The 14,892-nt window shown below is 34.8% G+C and overlaps 1 protein-coding gene across 1 annotated transcript; it reads right to left on the bottom strand.

Moving 5' to 3' along the window:
• Positions 1-1,443: 1,443 nt before the first annotated feature.
• On the bottom strand, positions 1,444-10,538 carry C7H3orf38 (chromosome 7 C3orf38 homolog). Its single transcript, XM_026700763.2, has 3 exons — positions 10,201-10,538; positions 7,614-7,834; positions 1,444-3,696 (listed from the first exon to the last, which is right to left on the bottom strand). The coding sequence occupies exons 1-3, from the start codon at positions 10,337-10,339 to the stop codon at positions 3,112-3,114; spliced, it is 945 nt and encodes a 314-aa protein (XP_026556548.1). The 5' UTR covers positions 10,340-10,538; the 3' UTR covers positions 1,444-3,111.
• Positions 10,539-14,892: the final 4,354 nt, after the last annotated feature.

Below are 14,892 nucleotides of genomic sequence, written 5' to 3'. Positions count from 1 at the left end.
GAAGATCTAAACTAGACCAATGGGGAATATTTCAGCAACATGAATATAATTTCCTTACGAAATTTCAAATTACAAATTTGAGAGTTAGTATGGTGTAGAGCAGTGCTTTTCAACCCGTGGTACGCATACCACTGGTGATACTTCAGCACCTGGCAGGAGATACGCATTTTTTAAAAGTGTAACAAAAAAAGGTGTAAAAGTGTAGTGGGGGGGGGAATGAGTTGATGTGGTGGCAGTGCTGCACATGCCAGTGGGAGAGTTAGCTGGAGCTGTGGTGTTGACAGGACTCTGCTAAGCCCAGGATCGGCGCACACAACTCTAGCTGATCAGCTTTTCCAGGGGCAGTGTGCAGCCTTGGGGAGCGGAGCCAGCTGGAGCTGCACCGAAAAGGAGAGGGTAGAGAGGATATAAAAGGTTTGGGGGCGAAAGGGAAAGAAAAAAAGGGCAATGGGAAAAGAGAAGGGGATGGAGAGACAAGAGAAGAGGCTTCTTTGAGACAAGCAGAGGAAGAAAAGGGCATAGAATAGTGCAAAGACTAATGTCAGTTTCCATTAAAAGTGTGGTAGGTGGGTGTACATAGTCCTCAACCTACGACCACAACTGAGCCCAAAATCTACCTTGTTAAGTGAGAAATGTGTTAAATCATTTTGTCCCATTTTACGACTTTTCTTGCCACATTAGTTAAGTGAATCATTGCAATTGTTAAATTAGTAGCATGGTTATATGAATCTGGTTTCCTCATTGTCAGGTTGCAAAAGAGAATCACATGACTCTGAAATACTGCAACCATCATAAATATGAATCAGTTGCCAAGCATCCGCATATAAATCACATTACCCTGGGGATGTTGCAGTCGTAAGTGTAAAAAATGATTATAAGTCACTTTTTTCAGTGCTGTTGTAACAGTCACTACACAAACTATTGTAAGTCAAAGACTATCTGTACTTTATCACTTTTTTCCCTTTTTTTTTTTAGTCATCAAGTTTTTGACGCTTTGCTAAGCGACTGATGGTACTCAAGTATTGCCATATCTTAAAAGTGGTATAATCTGTGAAAGAAAGGGTTGAAACCCAGAAAGGGTTGAAAAACTGATGTAGAGGTTAGGTACTAGACTAGCACCAGTGGATCCAGATTTGTCCACCCTCATCCACCGATGTTTACCAGATGATTTGGGACAAATTCTATCCAGCCTATACCATAGAGTTGCTGGAAGGAAAAATAAGAGAATGTGCAATGTCTTTATCTTCCTATAATATGATACAACAGTGATGCAGCTGTAAATACAAATACAACCATAGGCTTATTGGTATAAGTACAGTATCAAGATTAAGATCTATAATTGTTGCTCTGTTGGTGTTGATGACTAGAGTACTGAGTATTTCTGAGCATCATATTTTAACAATGACATTGACCAACATGTCCACAAGGCAACAAACAATTTACTTAAATTATAGAGAAATAGATTTTTATTGGATATCAGGAACAATTTTGTAATGGTAATAATTGGAAGATGATAAGACTTTCTTTAGGTGGAAATATTTAAACAAGATGTGGATATGTATCTGCCAAAGATAATGTAGGAGTAGATTCCTGAACCAGACATGAAATTGGATTAGATAAACTTCAAGGAGTTTTCCAACTCTTACAATGTGATTTTGATTTTAAAAGAAATGATAAAAATATGTCAGCACAAGCTCTTAAAAAGGATCCAAATAAAAAGGGGGCAATAATGGAAAATACAACTTATAGTTTCAGTTTCCAGCAGTAACAAATTTTATCTGGACACAAACCAGATAAATCTACCAGATTTCAAACCAAAGTATTGTTAAAAACAACTGTCTCATATTAAAAAAAAACCTATTTACTAGCAGTGGCTATTGTATTTATATTAGCAATAATCCTCATATACAGTATGTATAAATGATTGTAGATATTGCAGAAATGCACTTAAATACCTTTGTTCAAAAATACAAAGTCTCTATTTGTAATGACACATATCTCTTAAATCTTTATCACTCAGGAAACCCAAAAACAAAATAAACTGTTATTTTACATTCTATAATAACATCACATATTTTATTTTTACTTTTAAGGATTCATAAACAAATTGTTCAAAACCTGGTAGCTAGCTTTATGTTGTTCACTGTTGGTTTTTCTACAAGTAATAAGTAGTAGTAGTAGTAAGAATTGATTCTTTCACAATTATCTGAAGTATTAGTAAAAATATTGTCTTTTTATAATTAGTCTGAAGATTGCAATTTTTATTAGGAACAATAAAAAGCAGTGTAAGTGAAATAAACCAGATATAATAATTGCCACAAATTGCTTGTTTTTTTTATAATTTCACAATTGTCCTGTATTTTTAAAAGTATGTTTGTTATAGGTAAATAGCTACATTAATAAGGGTTGCACATAACAAATAAGATAAATTTCAAAGCATTTTATGGAGGAAAGTTACATTGTTTCATAAATTCCCCATGAAAATCCGCTATTAAATTTGGCACTAGCCTTCCATTCATATACTGATTTAAGTAACAATCATTTTAATAATATTTAATAAATTCTATCTAAAATCAAAAATTATTTGTTTTGTACAACCCTGAGATTAAACTGCGAAAGTTATTTAACTAAGAGTTAAAATTAAGCCTTTGGAAAAAGAAACTCTTACAAACTTATCACACTTCTGTATTTTTTTACCCCAAAGGGGGGAAAAGGGAAGCTACAAGCAGTCAAGATGACAATATTATATCTCCAGTGCTTTATGCTTCTCATATATACTTGATTCTTTCTGGCTATTCACTCCCACCCATCCTCTATATCAATACTTTGCAGCAGTTGACAGGAAAGTAGGAGTATCTTCTCACTTTCTCTCCCTTCTCATTTAGAAAATAATCTGCCAAAGTAATTTTTCAAATTCTAAATCTGGGGGCAAGAGCCAAGCCAACAATTGCCAGCAGCAACTCTCTATGATTAGTAGTCAGGATTATCTCATAGTAAGAAAGCATGAATAAAAAAAAACAGCAAATAAATTACTGAATACTTTGAATATGCTCTCCTGCTGTATTTTCCAAGGCCCACATACTTTTCTCCTTCATTTTGCAAACAGAATACTCAGTATTTTTGAGGCTCAATCAAGGCAAATTCCTTGGACACACAAAATTCCTGCAGTTCCTCTTGCTCATATTTTATGTGTGGTCTTTCTATATGGGTCCCAGGCTCTATGGCATTCTGGCCAACAATCTTTAAATTGACAAACTTGATTTTCCACGTATTGTCCCTAAACGGGCAGCAGATGAGGCCAAAGATTTGTTCAAAGATTCCCAAACAAGAAGTACTTCTATGAACTGTGCCAGCTATTGCTACCACAACTAATCCATGTCGTGAAACTGTACACTTCAGGCCACCTGCATTCAAGTTGGGATTCAGGAAGAGGTATTCTTCTTTCACTAATGACAGCAAGCGAAGGCTCACCAATTCTGCACCTGAGTACTCTTCCATGTTTTGTTCAGAGGTGTTGTAACAAAATTTTAGAGTTACATCATCCCAAAAATGTTGTGGTCCCCATTCTTGTTGTGGTTCTCCAATCAATGGGTTCTGAGAGTTTAGCATTCTAAAATACCACTGACAAAATTCTTCTGCCAGATTGTGACACTCGTTGTTGTCATCTTGATCTCGTGTTCCTCCATCTTCTTGTTGCTGAAAAATAAGAAACATAAAGTAGAATAGAATAATAACTTTTACTTTACAAAACAACAAGAAATAATTAGACAAATCCTAAAAAATTCAGAGAAAGTGGAAAGAAACAGTAACAGGAAAATGGTCCTTGCTTTGAAATAATATCTATGAATGTACATGCTTTATTTATGGATTACCTAAGGGCCTGGATAATAATTTATTTGAAGCCATTTTATAGAAGAAATGGAGAATTTATGTTTCTTTTTACAATTCGTTTCTGGTTCTATTTAGAGTGTGATACACTGCAAATTACTTCATAAAAGATTTCAAACATGTTTGTTAAAAAATGGTTTAAGGATAATTGTGAATGATTTCATAGAATGTTTGCTGCCCATCACTGTTACTTATATTACATAAAATGATAAAACTTGTCAATTTTTTCAAATTAATTCTATCATAGGTGTCAATGTTTATGACAAAAAAAAAGAAGTTTGGAAAGATTCTACTTTAAAACTCTTTAATCTTTTAATATTCAACATGACTCTCCAAGAAAAAGCAGTGATTTTAATAAGGCAAAATACAGTTTTCATACCTAAACCTAGTGAGTTATAACTGAGGAAACAAACATTTTCTACATCTACCACTTTCAAATTATTAAGGCCACAGTAAAATGTATTATGAAATATATCTCTAAAATATATAGACAAGTTATTAAAATTCAGTGCCTTTTTAATACAATTTAAAAAATCTTATATATGAAAATTTAGAATTAAATAAGAGAACAGTGAATTTTATGGAGTGAATGTGAATGATTAATTGAAGGATATTGTGAGTTATGTATATTCTTATTTATTTGAAGAGCCTGAATATTTTTATTTTTAATCTCTTAATTGCTAATAGTGACATTTTATAGTGTGTGTGTGTGTGTGTGTGTGTGTGTGTGTGTGATATCAAGGCATGCCATGCAGGGCTTTAAAGGTCAATATCAAGGCAGGAAAAGAATGTGTTTCACCTTTTTAGAATTACATATAAAATATACAACTTTATATGATAATCCTACTTGTTCTATAGTTGAAAAGATAGTTATTAGAAACTAATAAAACAAGCAGGTACAAAGAAAAGGGTTTTATTTTGTTTTTAACATTTTTAAATTTCATTTAAGTAGGATACAATAATAATAAAACTAAAATGAGTGAACAATTTTATTTATTTGTCATATTTATATGACTGTCACAAATCAGTGACTTTGGGTGGCATACAACAAAGTTGAAAATAACATACACTAATATTATTAAAAACTATAAAATTAAACTCATGAAAGTTATATAACTAAAACAAATTTTTTAAAGAACATTAGGTGGAGAACAGATCTTAATTCCACTGGAGTCATCATAATATTTTGCTAGTCCCCTGGGATCCTCCTGCCCAATGACACAATCAGGTCATAAGAGACTTCAGAAACATTAAAAAAGATGAAGCTAGTGTCACTTCAGTGGGAAGGATGTTCCATGAAGCAGAAGCCACAACAGAAATAGCCTGCTGCCTAGGACCCACCAAATGAAATTCACCAGCTGATGGGAGCCACAACATGACCTCTCTGATGGATCTGGTATGATAAGTAGATATAATTGGAGAGAGATGGCCCCTCAAAAAGTGTGATTTCATGCTATGTGTAGAACTTTAAAGGTCAAAAACAGCATCTTGAGCTCAGAAACAGACCAATGGAGCAAAAACGTAATGTCTTATTCTGAAATCATGCATAACTATCAATTGAAATGTGTTTGAATATTAATACTTGTGTTGGTAGTTAGGTTATTGGTTTGAGCTCTGAGCTTGGCAATTTGGTTGCAAATATTTCATCAATTCAAAACACACTGACAATATCTCTAAATGTTTGCAACCAAATTGCCAAACTTGGAGTTCAAACCAATAGCATAACTACCCATTATAGATACTCTTCAGGAGCAAGCCTATGTAAATCATAAAGCACAGAACAGTAATCCAACCAGGAGGTGATTATGAGTAAAGCTACTTGATCTAGGAATGGGAACAACTGATGCACAATAAAGTTGAATAAAGGCTCTCCAAGTCATGATCACAGCTGCTACAGTCATTGTAAGTCTAAGGGAACTCCCAGATTGCACATAGAGTTTGTGTGGGGCAGTGCAACCTCATCCAGCACCAAATATGGGACAGTTCTAGAACTGGTGACCCCCAAACCCAAAGCCATTCAGACTTGAAAGGGTTCAATTGAAGCCTGTTATTACCCATCAAAACCCACAGTCTCTAGGCAGCAAAAGCCACTCACAAAATTGTCTAGTTCACCAAAAACAGAGATGTATAATTATATATCATCAGCATACTGATGATACCTCACCCCCAGCAACAGATGAGCTCACCCAGCAGCACCCCACACAATAAGGACCGAGGATGTGATTTCTTCCCCTATCACCAACTGGAATTGCCCCCAAAGAAAAGAGGCAAATGCACAATACCTATTACCAACCCTCTGAGTTGATCCAGAAGGATATCATGATTGATGGTATTGAAAACAGCCAGAAAATCAGCAGAGTAAGGATGGATGCAAAACTCATCCTGCTCATGCCAGAGATTGTTCAAAAATGCAACAAATGCCATTTGGGTCTGATGGAAATAGATCGATAATCCAATTTATCTAGGGCCTTCTGAAATTATTGCACAACCATTTTCTCAATCACATTCTCAAAAAAGGGAAGGTTCAATACCGGAAGAAAATTCTCCAATATAATCAGGTCCAGCAAAGACTTCTTGAGAAGGGAGCAAACCATGGTTTTTTAAAGAGGTAATGGAACAATCCCTCAATCAAATAACCACTAGAATCCACTTACACAACATCTTCCAGGTCCCTTAACCAGCCAACAGGGGTATGGATTTAAAGAGCTGGTGGCTGAGGTCAGAGTCCTAAGGACTATGTACACTTAATCAATTCAATAGGCTCAAACAGTTCCCAGATAACCAGGAAAGATTCCTGACCAGGTATCTCTTCATACTTGCAACAAGGCCAGTATTCAACTCTCAACGCATTCAAGTGAATTTATATAATAGATATTGAACAAATTCTTCTGCATGAGGCCATATGTTATTCAAAAGAGCAAGATGGCTATCGGAACACAATAGAAGCACTGGAGAAGTACTGATGCTTTGCTGCTCTTACCACCACAAGGTATGTCTTCCTAGCAGCTCTAACCTTCATCAAGTTCATTCTTATAGAATGCCAGCAACACTTTAAATGTCTCTTCTTTCATTTCAATCCCCTTAACTCCTTCATGAACTACAGTGAGTGTCAGGATCCACAAGATGTTAGAGGTTGCATTCCCGAAATCAGATCAAGACATCAGTTGCCCTCTTATTCCAAGCGGTTGCCATGTCTTCAGATGGATCATACAGCAAAGGAGCAGGAACAACCCACAGATCCCTCTAAAACTCATCAAGGTCCATCAGTTGCCAGGCATAGACTAATCTAATGGATCTAACTTCTTTGCAGTGGATGGCAGTGTCAGAGAATCCCATGGTAATCAGGGTGTCATATTACCATGACAAGAGGACACCAAAGCTTCCCCAATTTCAGATCACACAGTCACTGCTCCAACAGAAATACGAGATCCATGTGTGACCACTGTCTAATGTCAGACTCTGGATGTTTTTTTGGCTGTCCTGGTGACTATGAACTCTTGGGTCACCTCAGAACCAACTCCCATGAAAGGCAGACTGAAGTCTCCCAAGACCTCTCTGCCAACCGAGAGATGAAGAAAATGATCTCCAAGCAATGAATAAAAAAGAAATCACAAATGTTCTTTGCAAATCTACTGAAGAGCAGTTTAAGTGTATTATTTTTTCAATAATTAATTATAATTGTAAAAATATTTTTGGTATTTCCTAATATTATTTATGTACCTCACCTGTATACTAGGATTAATATATGTTTGCTCTGATGCACAGACATTCAGCCCTTCACACCAGTACTCCTTTACACGATAAACAAGCTGGTGTTTTTCAGAAGAAGGTGGCACTATAACTCCTTTTGTTGCCAAGTACTTGAAGATTATCTCTCGAAATACTTTCTTTCTTTTCAACAGCTCTTCAGCACTTTGACTGTACAGCAAGATGACATTTATGGCTTCTATAAACAAATTCAGAAATAGATATATTACCTAAAGTCAATTTTATTGCAAAAAAAAACTAGCAATCTAATTGTAAATCTAAAATTCTGAAAATATATTTCTGAATTATAAATATGTAACATAAAGATTGCAGTTTTGCTGCTGAAGGTGCTCCAGGAATTTTATATTGGGGGAAAGTAAGCAAAAGACATAGTACAGAAAAAGCCATTCTATAAAGATCTGTTAAACATAATTATTAGTAATTGTGGATTAAAGAATCAGCTTTCTGTGATTTTTGCTAAAAATGTAGAAAACCCTTTTACCCACTGAAAAATAAAAAATTCTGTAATCAAGTCTCAACATCCCTAGTGAGAAAAGCAATATGTTACCCCTGGCCTATGAAATGCCCCACTAGCAAAAGACCTGGTCAATAATGCAAATAACAAAACTGCCATTCATAATCTATAATTCTGTAGCTCATTTTTTTGTCCATCTAGAAAAACTCTTGACTGAACCTTTTGGAAACCACATGCAATTAATGCAACAATATTGACTTAGGTAGACAATGATGTGACACAAATAAAGCAACTTCCTATATTATGAATGTTTTGTAATAAGACTTAATTTAAAAAGATATAGACCAGGTGTGTCAAACTCGTGCCCCGTGGGCCAGATTCATCATGTGCTGGCCACACTCTCCCCATTTCGTGAAGGGGGAAAAAGCTGCAATATGTCATGTGACAATTTGACATTAGGAGTTTGACAACCCTGATATAGACAGTCATAGAATTCCTTTTTAGGAAATAAGAGCGCTGGATCAAGGTGTATATTCATTTAAAAAAATTAGTTAAAAATTACACATTACTTTGAATCTTTACTAGCAATTTATACTTTTGATCCTTTATTGTTATAGCTTCTCAAACTTCTAAAAACTGAAGTTTGCTTGTAGCAAGAAAATCATATTTATTGTTTTGAACATTGACCTATTACTTCATTTGCTGTATTTTGAAATACAGACCAATAGTACACATCATTAAATGTCAGAAGAACATTTTAAGAAGCTTTATTTTGACTGTAAAGATAAAATGGAAAGTGAATTTTCTGCTTAGACTAGCAATCAGAAGAAAAAAACTGAATAAAACTGATGCATTTTTAATTATGTGCATAAGCATATTAAATAGAATTTATAATGTTCTCAAAGATCATGAACACCATTCACTTTTAATATTGCTCAAATATTTAATTATTTAAATAATAAATTATTTATTTACTAAGTTACTAGCAACACTCACATATACTGTAATATGCTGTAGATGTGCTACTATTACTGATATGAAAGCTGTATGAAATCATCAGTCAAGTAACAATAGAGTCAGTACAAAATGATTTTATCATAATGGTTTGCTCTATATCTGGGGCATATTACTTTCCTATTTATCTATAAATAGTATCTGAACAAATAAATTGTTTTCTATTGGAATAATACACTAATTGTATCTGCTAACATATTTAATTAGTAAAATATTTTATCAGAAGACCATAAGGAAAAACAAACAAATGTACAGCTAATGTTTTTGTTGAATTTTTCCCTTCTGTACCAGAATGGGAAAACTGCTGCAATGTTAGTTGCAATAGTTCTCAATGTAAGATTTTTATTAAAACAGCTTTTTTTTAAAGGAAAAACCTGCCTTAGCAAAATGATAAATTGTCTTTACATTCTTGAATTCCTACATAATACTTTTACAATTCTTTTCACACTGAGAAAAGGAACATTAGTTTGAAAAATGTTACTTTTAAAACATGTTCAAAAAAGATATGGGTATTTGGGTACTGTAACCAAAATACAACAGTGGGAAAAGAGTGCTTCAAAAAGTAGAGAATCAAATATACATTTCCCATAAATTACTCTGGCTAACCTTAACCATAACAGCCAGAAATTGAATATCTGATAACTATTTGTTCCACATCATGTGCCGCCATCACCCTTTCTTTAAAGATGTTTAAAGAAACTTGATTATCGTTGATGAATAGAAGTCACAGGGCCTTGCGTCAGTTTCCAAGCTATTTTCAAACCAGGTTATCTGCTGACAGGCGATTTCTATGGCAAAACACCTGTGCCTCGCCAGTAGGAGAGAGTGAAACCACACTGTATGAATGCAGCTGGAAGGATGTCGCAGGCCCAAAATACTTCTGGCACAGCTGAAGAACCCCTTGGACTGTAAGAGGGGTGAGGAAATGAATACATCTCATTCTGGTAAGTGGTCATTAGGAAATACCAGGCTGGAACTAATGAACCTCAAGCCAAAAAGTATTTTTCAGAGGAGGCCCCAAATCTCCTTCAAACTCCCATCAGGATGCCAGGTCCTTCTCTAACCGCTTAATGTACCTTGGCGGTTGCTGGCTTCCACAAGGCGGCTGGTCACCGTGTTAGATAGAGCCACCAGGTCGTCGGTCTGGAGCAATTCCAACAGTTCCCGGCAGCCGTCCCGCTCGCGCTCGGTCATCGCCGCCCCAGCCGAAGCCATGTTGGGGGGGGGGGCGGGGGGCGGAGGCGCGTTGCTTCTTCGAGCGCGAGACGGGAAGCCCAGACCAGCAGCGCACAGCTGCAGCAGCAGCAGCTGCCTGAAACCTTGACAACAGAGCAACGCTGGGCTGAACAACGCCACTTCCGCCTGTAGTGCCTTACGCCTCACCCCCCCCTCTCCCCGCCCTGCCCTGCTTTCGTAATTCGACAAAGCGACACGGAGAGCGGAGTTGAAAACTGTTCGGCTTGGAATAGAAGCGACCTTTATAGTTCCGTGGCTTGGACTGGCTGTTCTGTTATTAATCTTTGTGGGGTTTATTATTAATTTCAATACTTCATCTATTCGGCAAGATGTATGGTCCTTTGAATACCAGCTCTGGTTTTGCAAAACAAGAAAACTTTTCTCTATTTTGTGCTTTCCTATTTTACAATTAGTTTTATTTTTTCGAGTAATTGTATGTAGCTGTTGTAATTTGATCTAAAAAGTCCAAACAATATTAATCTACAAAAAGTACGTGCCGGCGCGCGTTTATTTCTCTCCACTTTTTTAAAGAGGATCTTCTGTTCAGCTATTTTGACCACAACTTATTTGTAGATTATTCTTCCAGAAAACTATGTCATATATATTAAAATATACGATATAATAATTGGAGGATTCATTAAAAAAAACAAGAGTGATGCCATCTCTAAAGATATTTCCAAGTTAAATTTTGCAATGTCATATCAAAAACAAAATTGTTACAAACATACATTTCCCCAAATACACTTAATGACGGGACTAAATGGGTACTACGCACACGTTTTGGTAATGTATAATATCCCAAATATGAGTTACAATGTAAGGCTAGTTTTTAAGAAAAGGAACTTCAGGATACAAAGTAGAAAAAACAAGATTCTTTCGTTGCAAATTAATCTTGTGAATGAGTTAGTTTGGTGCAGCCTCAGGCTAGAAACTGGGAAACTGAGTTCTAGGACCCTCTTAGGCGCAAAAACAGCTGGGTGACCTCGGGCCACTCACTTTCTCACAGCCATGGGAAAGAGGCAAAGGAAAACCACTTCAGAAAAACCTTGCCAAAAAAATTGATGGGACTTTCTGAGTCTGTTGAGAACTGAACATGATTGAACAGAAAATTTTGTTAATGATTCACAGGAAGGACCTCTAATTCCCAATGATTTCAGAGAAAAGCAAATAAGCTCACCTCAAGACACTGATCAGAAGAAAGCAGAGGAAATATTTTTACAAAGTACAAAAACATGGTTCAATTTGGGTTCTCAAAATCCATTCCTGGGCTCAATATTGTTATTGGATTTTTAAAAATCAAGTTGTAATTAGAACTTTTTGTTTCCAATAAAAACCTTAACAGCCCATATTAAATTTGGGATTCTATATTCTGCAGTTTCATTTTACCAAATTGTGCATTCGAGCAAGTTAGTACTTGTTTATTTAAATGTCACCTGCTTCAGGATATATTTTTTATTAAAGCTATATATGAAATGTCTTGCTAGCTGCTGCATAGCAATATTGCAACTAACAAAATCAAATGTTTTTTTTCAGAATTCCAGACATATCTTTAATATTTTATTGAACAATAACATTTTATTGAACAAATCTATTTACAATACAAAAAAATTAAATGAAATACTACTGTTGATTTATTGCAGTTTGATGGCTCAGTTTTTATTTGTACTCTTATAAAATGCAGAATAATTTAACCATCAAGAAGGAAGCACAAATTTCCTCACTTGTTAAATCTGTAATTGCTTTTACAAATTAAACATAAGAATTCAAAAATACACACACTGTGCAAAAAAAAACCCTTTAAAGTATTCCATCCTACACCTTGGCATTAAACAAGAAATATTGAATCTTGTCTACATGATTCAAACTATAGAGTTTCTAGATGTTTAATTGAATATGGCTAGACCAAAGTACCAGTAACCTTTCCCACAGATAAGCATTTCAATTTTTTCTATAAAATAGATGGCAGAGATATTTCTATAGATGGCAGATCAATACTTTTTACATGACTGAGGATGCCTTGTGACAAACCAAATAGATAAACAAGTTTGTCTTCTAAAGGCTATGACTTGGGAACCACTGCCAATATTTAGGGTAGTGGAGGATCTGAGGTTATCCTTAAAAAACAGAAAAAATGATAATTGTACCTAGCTTGAGTCAGATTTAATGGAGATGCTTGAAATAAGTACAGTATTATTTTTACATAATGTCTTATTTACATATCTGGTATCTAGTTAGAAAAACTGTCAGCCATGCAGTTTCTTTACTTGATAGGGAGATTAACTGAGTAGCATACCAAGTGTTTATTAGCTGGCAAAAACATTGGGCAACACTAACACAATCATTTAACTTTTAAGCTTTAATTTTCAGACTAGTTGACATAAACTTAAATACAGCAGTAGTCTTGTTCTGGCTGTGGGAATTTTTACATTTTTCTAGGTGGGGCAGGGGAACCCTAGCACATTTTCAACTGGATCCACTAAGCACTTCATAATGATTACTGCTGGCTTTGTATTTCTCCTTCAGACAGGAGATAAGGGGGCATTACACAAGCCATTTAAGAAATACCACTTTTGCTGTATCAATGCCAATTCTAAGTTAACTAGAAAAGAAAATATTATTTCCTGCAATAATGAAAACTTGCCCACAACAAACAAGTCACTCATGTAGTTGGTTGAAGTCACTCATGTAATTCTTCTGGCGAAAAACAAACATCCCTATCCTGTTTTAAAAGCTTGTGGAAAGACAAAATACTAATCACTTACAAGAAGGCAGTCAACATATTTTCCAAAAGTGTGTATTTTAGAATTATGGAGTTAGGCTCACTAATTTAATTACTAACTCGTAGTGTTTAACAGCAATTGATATTAGCTGACAAGCCAATACTGAAAGACAGGTGTCCTAGCAATGTTACCATTTGTATAATTTCTCCTAAGTGTTTGGTAGTAATCGACAACAAATCAACTGTTTTTGATTAAAACTGCTAACATAGCAAGTGGAAAACTGAACATTTTGCAGAAGGTTAATCTTCCCTTTCAGTTTTATACTAAACATTTATGATGTTACATAATTTGGAATTAATTTGAAATGGAATGTTTTCCTGAGGAAAAGCTTATATATCCTGGATATAAGTCTGGATACCTAGATGCCTGTAAATTAAGAGTGCAGGTGGTTACTGAAACTAAAGTTGGTGGAAAAATGAATGTTTTTCATATCTAGAAAATTAAAACCCAGTTTAGGGAATACTGAAGTATAGCTACAGATTCATACCCACAGCGCTAATTATCCATCTCAGCAAGTGTCAGTATCAGGCACACCTTACTTGGGCTTAGATTATAACCTGGATGACAGATCCATAGGAAATAACAGGTTCAGCTAGTCAAAAAACATGGAATAAAATAATAGCAAACCATTTTATATTATCATTATGCAAACTGCACAGCTGTGCCTATGTAATAACTAGAAGTCAAGCTTAGCACAATGTTATCTTTAAAATATCATCACCCCTAATGCAGATTAAGAAATGAAACACTAAAACTGCTAATTCATTCTGAGGTCCCAGAAAATCAATATTTTATTTTTTGAAAAAACTGAGTTTCATATATTGATATATTAAAACATGCTGTCATTTTAAATTGCTAATTTTAGGACTCCTGTACAAGAAAAACCTATTCTCTAATCTGACCAAATTAAATAAACTCCAATTAAGACACAATTGAAGACTGAGATTTGCAAATAACTCCCATTTAATAATATAAAGTATTAAAATATTTTAATAAAATCTCCTATATAGTAAGATGTACAAATATATTACAAAATATATGTTTTTGGATTTTAATTATCTCAAAAGTAGATAACTTAGGTACCATATTTGTGCAATCTTGCATGACTTACAAAAGTAAATTGAAAAAGGTCTGTTTGTGTTATAATTCGAATTGCTTCAATAGTAGCCTTTGATACTTAGCATAGTCAAGCACAGCTTCACCTGTGTAGTTAATTAAAAATATCATTTGGTGCCTAGATATCAGGATTGACCTAAAAGTGGTTAGAAATATAATTATATTTTAAGTGTATCTGTGTTCAAAGTTTCATACTTGTTTCTTGAGAAAAAAATGTCGTTAGTCTATGAATAAAATATGATTTTTTAAAAAATCTACTCACTTACCTGAGAGTAAGTACCATTAAACTCAATGGGACTGACTTTGGAGTAGAAATGTGTAGGATTGCATTGAAAATATAGTTCAATAGATCAAATGTTTCCATTTTTAAAAAAAATTGTAATCCCTTTGCAAATATTTTCAAACCCCAGTGATCTTCAAGAAAGATCTTAATGTTTATTACAAAAGTTATTTTTCATAATAAATATTTGTACGCCATTGTTTTTAAAGAAAGGGGTATCTTGGATATTTTGGGATTAGAATACTCTGCTTTTATATGTACTAATTTAAGAAGGGGTTTAAAGCAGCAGTGGGATCCTACCTGTTCCACTACGGTTTGGTGATCACGCACATGCACCTAGCACACGCACCTAGCAC

The sequence above is a fragment of the Pseudonaja textilis genome, chromosome 7 (assembly GCF_049901715.1).
Source record: "Pseudonaja textilis isolate UNSWEBS1 chromosome 7, rPseTex1.2, whole genome shotgun sequence".
Taxonomy (NCBI): domain Eukaryota; kingdom Metazoa; phylum Chordata; class Lepidosauria; order Squamata; family Elapidae; genus Pseudonaja; species Pseudonaja textilis.
Note: the sequence above shows the minus strand (reverse complement) of the source record. Positions and strands in the feature narration are given on the sequence as shown.

What these genes read in the sequence shown, in the direction of transcription:
- C7H3orf38 (XM_026700763.2), bottom strand. Translation starts at nt 10,339, where the DNA reads ATGGCTTCGGCTGGGGCGGCGATGACCGAGCGCGAGCGGGACGGCTGC. An exon ending in GGAAGCCAGCAACCGCCAAG is followed by an intron (nt 7,835 to 10,200) that starts GTACATTAAGCG and finishes ATTTGTTTATAG; the next exon opens with AAGCCATAAATGTCATCTTG. An exon ending in ATATTAATCCTAGTATACAG is followed by an intron (nt 3,697 to 7,613) that starts GTGAGGTACATA and finishes CTTATTTTTCAG; the next exon opens with CAACAAGAAGATGGAGGAAC.